The sequence below is a fragment of the Vidua macroura genome, chromosome 39, assembly GCF_024509145.1.
Source record: "Vidua macroura isolate BioBank_ID:100142 chromosome 39, ASM2450914v1, whole genome shotgun sequence".
Taxonomy (NCBI): Eukaryota; Metazoa; Chordata; class Aves; order Passeriformes; family Viduidae; genus Vidua; species Vidua macroura.
The window spans coordinates 677,834-693,065 of record NC_071609.1 but is presented as its reverse complement, the minus strand read 5'-3'; the positions used below and the strand labels follow the sequence as shown (position 1 = coordinate 693,065).

The 15,232-nt window shown below is 48.7% G+C and overlaps 1 protein-coding gene across 1 annotated transcript; it reads right to left on the bottom strand.

Moving 5' to 3' along the window:
* Window positions 1-1,701: 1,701 nt before the first annotated feature.
* Window positions 1,702-15,189, bottom strand: PGLS (6-phosphogluconolactonase). The gene is made up of 5 exons (XM_054002343.1): window positions 14,893-15,189; window positions 13,015-13,122; window positions 11,443-11,544; window positions 9,087-9,227; window positions 1,702-4,430 (listed from the first exon to the last, which is right to left on the bottom strand). The coding sequence occupies exons 1-5, from the start codon at window positions 15,160-15,162 to the stop codon at window positions 4,251-4,253; spliced, it is 801 nt and encodes a 266-aa protein (XP_053858318.1). The 5' UTR covers window positions 15,163-15,189; the 3' UTR covers window positions 1,702-4,250.
* Window positions 15,190-15,232: the final 43 nt, after the last annotated feature.

Below are 15,232 nucleotides of genomic sequence, written 5' to 3'. Positions count from 1 at the left end.
AAAAAGGGAATAAAAGTGAAAAAAAAGGAAAAAAGAGAATAAAAGTGAAAAATAAAAGAAAGAAAAAAGAATAAAAGTGAAAAAAAGAAGGCAAAAAAAAGGGAATAAAAGTGAAAAAAAGAAGGAAAAAAGGAAGAAAAGTGAAAAAAAAATCAAAGAAAAAAATTCCCAATTTTCCCATGGATAAAAAAGGAAAATGTTCCAATTTCTGCTTCCAAACAGACCCAAAATCGCCTTTTTTCAGCCCATTTTTGCCTCTCCCAGTCCCTCCCAGTTCATCCCAGTTCAAATTCCCAATTTTCCCATGGATAAAAAAGGAAAATTTTCCAATTTCTGCTCCCAAACGGACCCAAAATCTGCTTTTTTCAGCCCATTTTTGCTCCTTTCCACCCCGCCCAGTTTATCCCAGTTCAAATTCCCAATTTTCCCATGGATAAAAAAGGAAAATGTTCCAATTTCTGCTTCCAAACAGACCCAAAATCGCCTTTTTTCAGCCCATTTTTGCTCCTTTCCACCCCGCCCAGTTTATCCCAGTTCATCCCAGTTCATCCCAGTTCAAATTCCCAATTTTCCCATCAATAAAAAAGAAAAAAATTGCAATTTCTGCCTCCAAACGGACCCAAAATCTGCCTTTTCCAGCCCATTTTTCCTCCTTTCCACCCCTCCCAGTCCCTCCCAGTTTATCCCAGTTTATCCCAGTCCATCCCAGTTCAAATTCCCGATTTTCCTGTGGATAAAAAAGGAAAATTTTCCAATTTCTGCTCCCAAAACGGACCCAAAATCTGCTTTTTTCAGCCCATTTTTGCCTCTCCCAGTCCATCCCAGTTCATCCCAGTTTATCCCAGTTTGTCCCAGTTCAAATTCCCAATTTTCCCATGGATAAAAAAGGAAAATGTTCCCATTTCTGCTCCAAACAGACCCAAAATCGCCTTTTTTCAGCCCATTTTTCCTCCTTTCCACCCCGCCCAGTTTATCCCAGTTCATCCCAGTTTATCCCAGTTTATCCCAGTTCATCCCAGTTCAAATTCCCAATTTTCCCATGGATAAAAAAGGAAAAAATTCCAATTTCTGCCTCCAAACGGACCCAAAATCTGCTTTTTTCAGCCCATTTTTACCCTGCCCACTCCATCCCAGTCCCTCCCAGTTCATCCCAGTCCATCCCAGTTTATCCCAGTTTATCCCAGTCCATCCCAGTTCCTCCCAGTTCAAATTCCCAATTTTCCCATGGATAAAAAAGGAAAATTTTCCCATTTCTGCTTCCAAACGGACCCAAAATCTGCTTTTTTCAGCCCATTTTTCCTCCTTTCCACCCCCCCCAGTTTATCCCAGTTCATCCCAGTCCCTCCCAGTTCAAATTCCCAATTTTCCCATGGATAAAAAAGGAAAAAATTCCAATTTCTGCCTCCAAATGGACCCAAAATCTGCTTTTTTCAGCCCATTTTTACCCTGCCCACTCCATCCCAGTCCCTCCCAGTTTATCCCAGTTCATCCCAGTCCATCCCAGTTTATCCCAGTTTGTCCCAGTTCAAATTCCCAATTTTCCCATCGATAAAAAAGGAAAAAAATCCAATTTCTGCCTCCAAACAGACCCAAAATCGCCTTTTTTCAGCCCATTTTTACCCCTCCCACTCCATCCCAGTTTATCCCAGTCCCTCCCAGTTTAACCCCCCAAATCCAAGGAATTCTCACCCCACTTCCAGCTCATCCAAAGCTCCGTTTATTCCCCAAAAAAATCAAAATAAAAGCTCCCAAAACGCCCAAATCCGGATTTTTGGGCCCATTTTCCTCTCCCAGTTCATCCCAGTTCCTGCTGGGATTCCCAGCCCCGCTCCCCATCCCAGAGATTTTTGATTTCTCTGATTTTTTTTTTCTTTTTTTTCCTTTTTTTTTCACGGAATTTCGAGGATTTCCAGCTCAGCCAAAGCGGCTCCAACTCCCAAAAAATCCAGTCCAGAATCCCAAAAAATCCAGTCCAGAATCCCCAAAAATCCAGTCCAAAATCCCAAAAAATCCAGTCCAGAATCCCAAAAAATCCAGTCCAGAATCCCAAAAAATCCAGGGAATTTCTCGATTTTAAAGACATTTTTTCCCATTTTTCCATGGAATTTCTCAATTTTAAAGACATTTTTTCCCATTTTTCCATGGAATTCCCCGTTTCAAGGCCGTGTTTCCCTTTTTTCCATGGAATTTCTCCATTTTAAAGATTTTTTTCCCATTTTTTCCATGGAATTTGTCCATTCTAAAGATTTTTTTTCCCATTTTTCCACGGAATTCCCGTGTCAGGGCCGCTGTTCCCGGTTTTCCATGGAATTTCTCAATTTTAAAGACATTTTTTCCCACTTTTCCATGGAATTTCTCAATTTTAAAGACATTTTTTCCCCATTTTTCCACGGAATTCTCCGTTTCAAAGCCGCTATTCCCGGTTTTCCATGAAATTTCTCCATTTTAAAGACTTTTTTTTCCCATTTTTCCATGGATTTCTCAGTTTCAAAGCTGCTGTTCCTGGTTTTCCATGGAATTCCTGTTTCAGGGCCGCTGTTCCCGGTTTTCCATGAAATTTCTCCATTTTAAAGACATTTTTCTCCCATGTTTCCACGGAATTTCTCCATTTTAAAGACATTTTTTTCCCAGTTTTCCATGGAATTTCTCAATTTTAAAGACATTTTTTCCCATTTTTCCATGGAATTTCTCCATTTTAAAGACATTTTTTCCCATTTTTCCATGGAATTTCTCCATTTTAAAGACATTTTTCTCCCATTTTTCCACAGATTTCTCTGTTTCAAAGCCGCTGTTCCCATTTTTCCATGGATTTCTCCGTTTCAGGGCTGCTGTTCCGGGTTTTCCATGAAATTTCTTGATTTTAAAGACTTTTTTTTCCCAGTTCTCCATGGAATTCTCCGTGTCAGGGTCGCTGTTCCCGTTTTTCCGTGGATTCCTCCGTGTCAGGGCCCCTGTTCCTGGTTTTCCATGAAATTTCTCGATTTTAAAGACATTTTTTCCCATTTTTCCACGGATTTCTCCATTTCAAAGCCGCTATTCCCGGTTTTCCGTGTATTTTCTCCGTTTCAAAGCCGCTATTCCCGGTTTTCCATGGAATTTCTCAATTTTAAAGACATTTTTTCCCATTTTTCCACGGATTTCTCCGTTTCAAAGCCGCTATTCCCATTTTCCCGTGGATTCCTCCATGTCAGGGCCGCTGTTCCCAGTTTCCTGTGGATTTCTCCGTTTCAAAGCCGCTATTCCCATTTTTCCGTGGAATTCCCGTGTCAGGGTCGCTATTCCCGGTTTCCCGTGGATTTCTCCGTGTCAGGGCCGCTATTCCCGGTTTTCCGTGGATTCCTCCGTGTCCTCGTGGCCGCTATTCCCGGTTTTCCATGGATTTCTCCGTGTCAGGGTCGCTGTTCCTGGTTTTCCATGGAATTTCTCGATTTTAGAGACATTTTTTCCCATTTTTCCACGGATTTCTCCGTTTCAAAGCCGCTGTTCCCGTTTTTCCGTGGATTCCTCCATGTCAGGGCCGCTATTCCCAGTTTCCCGTGGATTTCTCCGTGTCAGGGTCGCTATTCCCGGTTTTCCGTGGATTCCTCCGTGTCAGGGCCGCTGTTCCCGGTTTTCCATGAAATTTCTCGATTTTAAAGACATTTTTTCCATTTTTCCATGAAATTTCTCAATTTTAAAGACATTTTTTCCCATTTTTTCCGTGGATTTCACCGTTTCAAAGCCGCTGTTCCCGTTTTTCCGTGGATTCCTCCGTGTCAGGGCCGCTGTTCCCGTTTTTTTCCGTGGGTTCCTCCGTGTCAGGGCCGCTGTTCCCCGGTTTTCCATGAAATTTCTCGATTTTAAAGACATTTTTTCCCATTTTTCCATGAAATTTCTCCATTTTAAAGACATTTTTTCCCATTTTTCCACGGATTTCTCCGTTTCAAAGCCGCTCTTCCCATTTTCCTGTGGATTCCTCCGTGTCAGGGCCGCTGTTCTCCGTTTTCCGTGGATTTCTCCGTGTCAGGGTCGCTGTTCCCATTTTCCCATGGATTTCTCCGTGTCAGGGCCGCTATTCCCGGTTTTCCGTGGATTTCTCCGTGTCAGGGCCGCTGTTCCCAGTTTTCCATGAAATTTCTCGATTTTAAAGACATTTTTTTCCCATTTTTTCCATGAAATTTCTCAATTTTAAAGACATTTTTTCCCATTTTTCCACAGATTTCTCCGTTTCAAAGCCGCTATTCCCGTTTTTTTCCGTGGATTCCTCCGTGTCAGAGCCGCTGTTCCCGTTTTTCCGTGGATTCCTCCGTGTCCTCGTGGCCGCTGTTCCCGGGGCTCTGCAGCTCCCCGGCCGCCTCCCGGTCCAGGAGCCAGCGGAGCCGGCCCGAGCGCGGGCGCAGCCGCGCCGCCGGCAGCGACGGCGACGCCTCCGAGCGCTGCTCCAGAACGCGCTGCGGGACACCCAAAACCCGGGATTGGAACCAAAAACTGGGATTGGAACCCAAAAATTGGGATAGAAACCCAAAAATGGGGAATGGAACCCAAAAATGGGGAATGGAACCCAAAAATCTGGGATTGAAACCCAAAAATCTGGGATTGAACCCAAAAATTGGGATTGAGACACAAAATCCGGGATTGAACCTAAAATCTGGGATTGAAACCCAAATTCCGGGATTGAAACCCAAAAATTGTGATAGAAACCCAAAAATTGGGATTGAAACCCAAAAATTGGGATGGAAACCCAAAAAATTGGGATTGAGACCCAAAAATTGGGATTGAAACCCAAAAATCGGGGATTGAACCCAAAACTGGGATTGGACCCCAAAAATTGGGATTGAAACCCAAAAATTGGGATTGAGACCCAAAATCTGGGATTGAGACCCAAAATCTGGGATTGAAACCCAAAATTGGGATTGAAACCCAAAAATCTGGGATTGAAACCCAAAATCCGGGATTGAAACCCAAAAATTGGGATTGAAACCCAAAAATTGGGATTGAAACACAAAAACCCGGGATTGAAACCCAAAAATTGGGATAGAAACCCAAAAATCTGGGATTGAACCCAAAAATCCGGGATTGAAACCCAAAAATCTGGGATTGAACCCAAAAATTGGGATTGAGACACAAAATCCGGGATTGAACCTAAAATCTGGGATTGAAACCCAAATTCCGGGATTGAAACCCAAAAATTGTGATAGAAACCCAAAAATTGGGATTGAAACCCAAAAATTGGGATGGAAACCCAAAAAATTGGGATTGAGACCCAAAAATTGGGATTGAAACCCAAAAATCGGGGATTGAACCCAAAACTGGGATTGGACCCCAAAAATTGGGATTGAAACCCAAAAATTGGGATTGAGACCCAAAATCTGGGATTGAGACCCAAAATCTGGGATTGAAACCCAAAATTGGGATTGAAACCCAAAATTGGGATTGAAACCCAAAAATCTGGGATTGAAACCCAAAATCCGGGATTGAAACCCAAAAATTGGGATTGAAACACAAAAACCCGGGATTGAAACCCAAAAATTGGGATAGAAACCCAAAAATCTGGGATTGAACCCAAAAATCGGGGATTGAAACCCAAAAATTGGGACTGAAATCCAAAAATCTGGGATTGAAACCCAAAAATGGGGAATGGAACCCCAAAATCTGGGATTGAAACCCAAAATCCGGGATTGAAACCCAAAAATTGGGATTGAAACCCAAAAATCCCGGGATTGAACCCAAAAATGGGGAATGGAACCCAAAAAATTGGGATTGGACCCAAAAATCGGGGATTGAACCCAAAATCTGGGATTGAAACCCAAATTCCGGGATTGAAACCCAAAAATTGGGATAGAAACCCAAAAATGGGGAATGGAACCCCAAAATCTGGGATTGAAACCCAAAAATTGGGATTGAAACCCAAAAATCGGGGATTGAAACCCAAAATTGGGGATGGAAACCCAAAAATTGGGATTGAAACCCAAAAATCGGGGATTGAAACCCAAAATCCAGGATTGAACGCAAAAAATTGGGATTGAAACCCAAAAATCTAGGATTGAGACCCAAAATCCGGGATCGAACCCCAAAATTGGGGATGGAAACCCAAAAATTGGGATTGAAACCCAAAAACCCCGATGGAACCCCAAAAATTTGGAATTGAACCCCAAAATCGGGGATTGAAACCCAAAAATTGGGATTGAACCCCAAAAACAGGGATTGAAACCCAAAAATCTGGGATGGAAACCCAAAAATTGGGATTTAACCCCGAAATCGGGGATTGAAACCCAAAATCCCACACTGAACCCCAAAATCCTACACGGAACCCCCAAAAATGGGGAATGGAACCCCCAAAACAGGGATGGAATCCCAAAAACGTGGATGGAACCCCAAAAACGGGGAATGGAATCCCAAAAATGGGGATAGAACCCCAAAATCCCAGACTGAGCCCCAAAACCAGAGATTTTAACCCCAAAATCCCACACTGAACCCCAAAATCAGGGACTGGAACCCCAAAATCGGGGATGGAACCCCAAAAATGGGGAATTAGACCCCAAAAACCCAAATGGAACCCTAAAAACAGGGAATTGAATCCCAAAACCAGGGATGGAACCCCAAAACCGGGGATTGAACCCCAAAATCCCCCACAAAATCCCAAAAATGGGGAGGGAACCCCAAAATTCCACACCCCAAAAATGGGGAACTGAACTGAACCCCAAACACAGGGATGGAACCCCAAAAATCTGGGATTGAACCCCAAAAATCCAGGATTGGACCCAAAATCCCAGGATTTAACCCCAAAATCTGGGATTTCACACCAAAAATCCTGAGAATTAACCACAAAAATCCCAGGATTGAACCCCAAAAATCCAGGAATTAACCCCAAAAATCCCAGGATTGAACCCCAAAATCTGGGATTTCACCCCAAAAATCTGGGATTTCACCCCAAAATCCTGAGAATTAACCCCATAATCCCCAAATCTCGGCCCAAAATCCCCAGAAATAACTCGAAAAAACCCAGGATTTCACCCAAAAAAACCAGAATTTAACCCAAAAAATTGGGGATTTCACCCCAAAATCCGGGACTGGACCCAAAATCCCAGGATTTTGCCCCAAACCTTGATGACGGGGCCTTGGCGGCGCCGGTGGCCACGAGCAGCAGGGCCTTGGCCGCGTTCAGAAATGGGAATGAACCCCAAAAATCCCAGGATTGAACCCCAAGAATCCCAGGATTGAACCCCAAAAATCCCAGGATTGAACCCCAAAAATCCGGGAATTAACCCCAAAAATCCTGAATTTCACCCCAAAAATCCTGAATTTCACCCCAAAATCCTGAAAATTAACCCCATAATCTCCAAATCTCAGCCCAAAATCCCCAGGAATAACTCGAAAAAACCCAGGATTTCACCCCAAAAAATGAGAATTTAACCCCAAAAATTGGGGATTTCACCCCAAAAATTCAGGATTTCACCCCAAAATGGGGGACTGGACCCAAAATCCCAGGATTTTGCCCCAAACCTTGATGACGGGGGCCTTGGCGGCGCCGGTGGCCACGAGCAGCAGGGCCTTGGCCGCGTTCAGAAATGGGAATGAACCCCAAAAATCTGGGAATTGACCCCAAAAATCCCAGGATTGAACCCCAAAAATCTGGGAATTGACCCCAAGAATCCCAGGATTAAACCCCAAAAATCCCAGGATTGAACCCCAAAAATCCGGGAATTAACCCCAAAAATCCTGAATTTCACCCAAAAAAACTGGGAATTTCACCCCAAAATCCTGAGAATTAACCCCATAATCCCCAAATCTCAGCCCAAAATCCCCAGGAATAACTCCAAAAATCCCAGGATTTCACCCCAAAAACCAGAATTTAACCCCAAAAATTCAGGATTTCACCCCAAAAATTGGGGATTTCACCCCAAAATGGGGGATTGGACCCAAAATCCCAGGATTTTGCCCCAAACCTTGATGACGGGGCCTTGGCGGCGCCGGTGGCCACGAGCAGCAGGGCCTTGGCTGCGTTCAGAAATGGGAATGAACCCCAAAAATCTGGGAATTGACCCCAAAAATCCCAGGATTGAACCCCAAGAATCCCAGGATTGAACCCCAAAAATCCTGAATTTCACCCAAAAAAACTGGGAATTTCACCCCAAAATCCTGAGCATTAACCCCATAATCCCCAAATCTCAGCCCAAAATCCCCAGGAATAACTCGAAAAAAACCAGGATTTCACCCAAAAAAACCAGAATTTAACTCCAAAAATTCGGAATTGAACCCCAAAAATTGGGGATTTCACCCCAAAATCGGGGACTGGACCCAAAATCCCAGGATTTTGCCCCAAACCTTGATGACGGGGCCTTGGCGGCGCCGGTGGCCACGAGCAGCAGGGCCTTGGCCGCGTTCAGAAATGGGAATGAACCCCAAAAATCCCAGGATTGAACCCCAAAAAATCCCAGGATTGAACCCCAAAAATCCCAGGATTGAACCCCAAAAATCCTGAATTTCACCCAAAAAAACTGGGAATTTCACCCCAAAATCCTGAGAATTAACCCCATAATCCCCAAATCTCAGCCCAAAATCCCCAGAAATAACACGGAAAAACCCAGGATTTCACACAAAAAACCAGAATTTAACCCAAAAAATTGGGGATTTCACCCCAAAAATTCAGGATTTCAACCCCAATGATTGGGGATTTCACCCCAAAATGGGGGATTGGACCCAAAATCCCAGGATTTTGCCCCAAACCTTGATGACGGGGCCTTGGCGGCGCCGGTGGCCACGAGCAGCAGGGCCTTGGCCGCGTTCAGAAATGGGAATGAACCCCAAAAATCTGGGAATTGACCCCAAAAATCCCAGGATTGAACCCCAAAAATCCGGGAATTAACCCCAAAAAATCCTGAATTTAACCCCAAAATCCTGAAAATTAACCCCATAATCCCCAAATCTCAGCCCAAAATCCCCAGGAATAACTCCAAAAAACCCAGGATTTCACCCAAAAAAAACCAGAATTTAACCCCAAAAAAAAGAGGGTTTGACCCAAAAAATTGGGGATTTCACCCCAAAAATTCAGGATTTCACCCCAAAATGGGGGATTGGACCCAAAATCCCAGGATTTTGCCCCAAACCTTGATGACGGGGGCCTTGGCGGCGCCGGTGGCCACGAGCAGCAGGGCCTTGGCCGCGTTGAGCAGCGGCAGCGTCATCGTCACCCGCTGGGGAGGGGCCTTGGGAGAGTCCAGCAGGAAGGAAACCAGGGAATGCTGCTCCTGGAAACGGGGCAAAAACAGGGGAAATCGGGAAAAATCCCGGGGAAAACACGGGGGGAATAACGGGGGAAATAACGGGGGAAATAACGGGAAAAAAGGGGGGAAAATGGGGCAAAAAATGGGGAAAAATGGGGCAAAAAATGGGAAAAAAATGGGGAAAAGAGGGGCAAAAATGGGGGAAATAACGGGAAAAATGGGGGAAAAGTGGGGCAAAAAATGGGGGAAATAACGGGAAAATGGGGGAAAAGTGGGGCAAAAAATGGGGGAAATAACAGGGAAAAATGGGGGAAAATAGGGCAAAAATGGGAAAAATAACAGGGAAAAATGGGGGAAAATAGGGCAAAAAACAGGAAAAATAACAGGGAAAATGGGGGGAAAATGGGGCAAAAAGTTGGGGAAATAACAGAAAAAAATGGGAAAAGTAAGGGGGAAAATGGGGAAAAATGGGGAAATAATGGGGGAAAATGGGGGAAAATAATGGGAAAAGCGGGGAAAATCCAGGAGAAAAGAACAGGAAATTGGGGAAAATCCCAGGAAAAATAATGGGGAAAGAATAGGAAAAATGGGGAAAAGCCGGGGGGGAAAGGGAAAAATAAAGGGAAAAAAAGAGAAAATAAAGGGAAAAATAAAGGGAAAATAAAAGGGAAATGAGGGAAAGGAGGAAGCTCTGGGGAGGGGCCTTGGGAGAGTCCAGCAGGAAGGAAAGCAGGGAATGCTGCTCCTGGAAACGGGGCAAAAACAGGGGAAATCGGGAAAAATCCCGGGGAAACACGGGGGGGAATAACGGGGGAAACAACGGGGGAAATAACGGGAAAAAAATGGGAAAAATGGGGCAAAAAATGGGGAAAAATGGGGAAAAGAGGGGCAAAAAATGGGGGAAATAACGGGAAAAATGGGGGAAAAGTGGGGCAAAAAATGGGGGAAATAACGGGAAAAATGGGGGGAAAGTGGGGCAAAAAATGGGGAAAATGGGGGAAATAATGGGGGAAAATAATGGGAAAATCAGGGAAAATCCAGGGGAAAAGAACAGGAAATTGGGGAAAATCCCAGGAAAAGTAATGGGGAAAGAATAGGAAAAATGGGGAAAAGCCAAGGGGGGAAAGGGAAAAATAAAGGGAAAATAAAGGGAAAAATAAAGGGAAAAATAAAGGGAAAATAAAGGGAAAATAAAAGGGAAATGAGGGAAAGGAGGAAGCTCTGGGGAGGGGCCTTGGGAGAGTCCAGCAGGAAGGAAAGCAGGGAATGCTGCTCCTGGAAACGGGGCAAAAAACAGGGGAAATCGGGAAAAATCCCGGGGAAACACGGGGGGAATAACGGGGGAAATAACGGGGGAAATAACGGGAAAAAAATGGGAAAAATGGGGCAAAAAATGGGGGAAATAATGGGAAAAATAACAGAAAAAAAAGGGGAAAATGGGGCAAAAAATGGGGGAAATAACGGGAAAAATGGGGGAAAAGTGGGGCAAAAAATGGGGAAAATGGGAGAAATAATGGGGGAAAAGTGGGGCAAAAAATGGGGGCAAAATGGGAAAAATAACAGAAAAAAAAGGGGAAAATGGAGCAAAAAATGGGGGAAATAACAGAAAAAATGGGGCAAAAAATGGGGGAAATAACAGGAAAAATGGGGCAAAAAATGGGGGAAATAACAGGAAAAATGGGGCAAAAAATGGGGGAAATAACAGGAAAAATGGGGGAAATAATGGGGGAAATAACAGGAAAAATGGGGGAAATAATGGGAAAATGGGGAGATAATGGGGGAAATAATGGGAAAATGGGGAGATAATGGGGAAAATGGGGGAATAATGGGAAAAATGGGGGAAATAATGGGAAAATGGGGAAATAATGGGGGAAATAATGGGGGAAATAATGGGGGAATAATGGGAAAAATGGGGGAAATAATGGGGGAAATAATGGGGGAAATAATGGGGGAAATAATGGGAAAATGGGGAAATAATGGGGGAAATAATGGGGGAAATAATGGGGGAAATAATGGGAGAATGGGGAAATAATGGGGGAAATAATGGGGGAAATATTGGGAAAATGGGGAAATAACGGGGGAATAATGGAAAAAAAATGGGAGATATAATGGGAAAATGGGGGAAATAATGGGATAAATTGGGGAAATAATGGAAAAAAACCGGGGAACTGAGGGAAAAGGCAGGAGCAGAGCAGCAGAAGGACGGCGCCATGGCCCCAGCGGTGAGGGCTGCCCTTACCTGGAGCAGGGCGTGGCCCGGGAACAGCGAGCAGGTGTGCCCGTCCGGCCCCACCCCCAGCAGCAGCAGGTCAAACTGGGGCGTGGCCTCGCCCGGGAACGCCTGCCGGCACCAGTTCAGACCAGTTGGGACCAGTACGGACCAGTCTGGGTCAATACTGATCACTATGGACCAGTACGCACCAGTCTGGGTCAATACTGATCACTATGGACCAGTTCAGACCAGTTGGGATCAATACTGATCAATACAGACCAGTTCAGACCAGTTTGGGTCAATACTGATCAATATGAATCAGTTCAGACCAATTTGGATCAATACTGATCAATACGGACCCGTTGGGACCAATCTGGATCAATACTGATCAATATGGACCAGTTCACACCAGTTTGGGTCAATACTGATCAATATGGACCAGTTTGGATCAATACTGATAACTATGGACCAGTTGGGATCAATACTGATCAATACGGACCAGTTTAGACCAGTATGGATCAATACTGATCAATACGGACCGGTTGGGACCAGTATGGATCAATACTGATCAATATGGACCAGTTCAGACCAGTTTGGGTCAATACTGATCACTATGGACCAGTTCAGACCAGTTTGGGTCAATACTGATCAATACGGACCGGTTGGGACCAGTATGGATCAATACTGATCACTATGGACCAGTACGGACCAGTTGGGATCAATACTGATCAATACAGACCAGTTCGACCAGTTTAGATCAATACTGATCAATATGGACCAGTTCAGACCAGTATGAGCCAGTGTGGACCAGTTTGGATCGATACCGATCACTGTGGACCAGTTTGGACCAGTTTTGACCAGTTTGGGTCAATACTGATCACTATGGACCAGTACGGACCAGTATGAGCCAGTTTGGACCAGTTTGGATCGATACTGATCACTGTGGACCAGTTCCCCCCTCTGTTCCCAGTTCCCCCAATCCCCATTCCCAGTCCCATTCCCAGTCCATCCCAGTCCCTCCCAGTGCTCCCAGTCCCATTCCCAGTGCTCCCAGTCCCTCCCAGTGCTCCCAGTCCCATTCCCAGTGCTCCCAGTCCCTCCCAGTGCTCCCAGTCCCATTCCCGGTGCTCCCAGTCCCATTCCCAGTGCTCCCAGTGCTCCCAGTCCCTCCCAGTGCTCCCAGACGCTCCCAGTGTTCCCAGTCCCATTCCCAGTCCCTCCCAGTGCTCCCAGTTCCCATTCCCAGTCCATCCCAGTCCCTCCCAGTGCTCCCAGTCCCTCCCAGTGCTCCCAGTCCCATTCCCAGTCCCATTCCCAGTCCCATTCCCATTCCCAGTTCCCCCAGTCCCCATTCCCAGTGCTCCCAGTCCCATTCCCAGTTCCCCCAGTCCCATTCCCAGTGCTCCCAGTCCCATTTCCAGTCCCTCCCAGTTCCCATTCCCAGTGCTCCCAGTCCATTCCCAGTCCCATTCCCAGTGCTCCCAGTCCCATTCCCAGTGCTCCCAGTCCCATTCTCAGTGCTCCCAGTTCTCATTCCCAGTCCATTCCCAGTGCTCCCAGTCCATTCCCAGTGCTCCCAGTGCTCCCAGTTCCCCGTACCCTCCTCAGCTGCTCCTCGTAGTCCCGGGCGGCCTCGGCCGGGCCCAGCCCAGGGTTGACCCAGAGCACCTGGGGGCCGGGGGGGGCAAACTGGGCCAGCAGCTGGGACTGGGAATGGGGTAAAGTGTTACTGGGAGCACTGGGAGGGAACTGGGGGCCGGGGGGGGCAAACTGGGCCAGCAGCTGGGACTGGGAATGGGGTAAAGTGTTACTGGGAGCACTGGGAGGGAACTGGGGGCCGGGGGGGGCAAACTGGGCCAGCAGCTGGGACTGGGAATGGGACAGAGTCATACTGGGAGCACTGGGAGGGAACTGGGGGCCGGGGGGGGCAAACTGGGCCAGCAGCTGGGACTGGGAATGGACACAGGGTCATACTGGGAGCACTGGGAGGGAACTGGGGGCAAACTGGGCCAGCAGCTGGGACTGGGAATGGACACAGGGTCATACTGGGAGCACTGGGACGGGAACTGGGGGCAAACTGGGCCAGCAGCTGGGACTGGGAATGGACACAGGGTCATACTGGGAGCACTGGGAGGGAACTGGGGGCAAACTGGGCCAGCAGCTGGGACTGGGAATGGACACAGGGTCATACTGGGAGCACTGGGAGGGAACTGGGGGCAAACTGGGCCAGCAGCTGGGACTGGGAACGGGACAGAGTCATACTGGGAGCACTGGGAGGGAACTGGGACTGGGCCAGGAACTGGGAGGAACTGGGAGCACTGGGAAGGGGAAATGGGAACTGGGAGGGACTGGGAGAGAGCAGGCCAGGCTTACTGGGAGGAACTGGGCCAAACTGGGAGCACTGGGAGAAGCTGAGGGGAGCCAGGAGAGACTGGGAGGGGACTGGGGGGAGCTGGGGGGGAACTGGGCCAAACTGGGAGAGACTGGGAGGGGACTGGGGAGAACTGGGCCAAACTGGGAGGAGCCGGGGGTGAACCGGGCCGAACTGAGAGGAGCTGGGCCGAACTGGGAGAGATTGGGGGGAACTGGGCCGAACTGGGAGGAATTGGGGGAGAACCGGGCCGAACTGGGAGGAACCGGGGGGGAACCGGGCCGAACTGGGAGGAACTGGGGGAGAACCGGGCCGAACTGGGAGGAATTGGGGAGAACCGGGCCAAACTGGGAGGAACTGGGGGGGAACCGGGCCGAACGGGGAGGAATTGGGGGGGGAACTGGGCCGAACTGGGAGGAACTGGGAGGAACTGGGGGGAACTGGGCCGAACTGGGAGAAGCTGGGAGAGACTGGGAGGGGACTGGGGAGAACCGGGCCGAACTGGGAGGAACTGGGGGGGGGAACCGGGCCGAACTGGGAGGAGCCGGGGGTGAACCGGGCCGAACTGAGAGGAGCTGGGCCGAACTGGGAGAGATTGGGGGGAACTGGGCCGAACTGGGAGGAATTGGGGAGAACCGGGCCGAACTGAGAGGAACCGGGGGAGAACCGGGCCGAACTGGGAGGAGCCGGGGGGGGAACTGGGCCGAACTGGGAGGAACTGGGGGGGAACTGGGCCGAACTGGGAGGAGCCGGGGGGGAACCGGGCCGAACTGGGAGGAATTGGGGAGAACTGGGCCGAACTGGGAGGAATTGGGGAGAACCGGGCCGAACGGGGAGGAATTGGGGGGGAACTGGGCCGAACTGGGAGGAACTGGGGAGAACCGGGCCGAACTGGGAGGAACTGGGGGGAACTGGGCCGAACTGGGAGAAGCTGGGAGAGACTGGGAGGGGACTGGGGAGAACCGGGCCGAACTGGGAGGAACTGGGGGGGGAACTGGGCCGAACTGGGAGGAACCGGGGGAGAACCGGGCCGAACTGGGAGGAGCCGGGCCAGCCCCGGTGCCAGCCCCGGTGCCAGCCCCGCTGCCCGCGCGGGCCCCGCTCACCCGGTAGGCGCCGCCGGTGCTCTCGGGGTGCTCGGGCGGCACCAGGCGCTCGTCGCAGAACGCCACGAGCCAGCGCGAGGGGTCGGCGCCGGGAGCCGCGCTGAGGGCGGGCGGCAGCTCCCGCGCCAGCAGCGGCACAAGCGAGCCCCCGGACAGCCCCAGCGTGAAGCGGCCGCCGCTCGCCACCGCCTCGGCCGCCGCCTCCACCACCGAGCGCGCCAGGGCCGCGCCGAGCTCGCGCGGGGACGGGAACACCGACACGGCCGCCATGATGGCGCCGCCGCTGAGGGGAGAGAGAGAGAGAGAAGAAGAAGGAGGAAGTGACGTCACCGGCGCGACG

What these genes read in the sequence shown, in the direction of transcription:
- PGLS (XM_054002343.1), bottom strand. Translation starts at nt 15,162, where the DNA reads ATGGCGGCCGTGTCGGTGTTCCCGTCCCCGCGCGAGCTCGGCGCGGCC. An exon ending in GCACCGGCGGCGCCTACCGG is followed by an intron (nt 13,123 to 14,892) that starts GTGAGCGGGGCC and finishes CCCCATTCCCAG; the next exon opens with TCCCAGCTGCTGGCCCAGTT. An exon ending in CCAAGGCCCCCGTCATCAAG is followed by an intron (nt 4,431 to 9,086) that starts GTTTGGGGCAAA and finishes GGTGTCCCGCAG; the next exon opens with CGCGTTCTGGAGCAGCGCTC.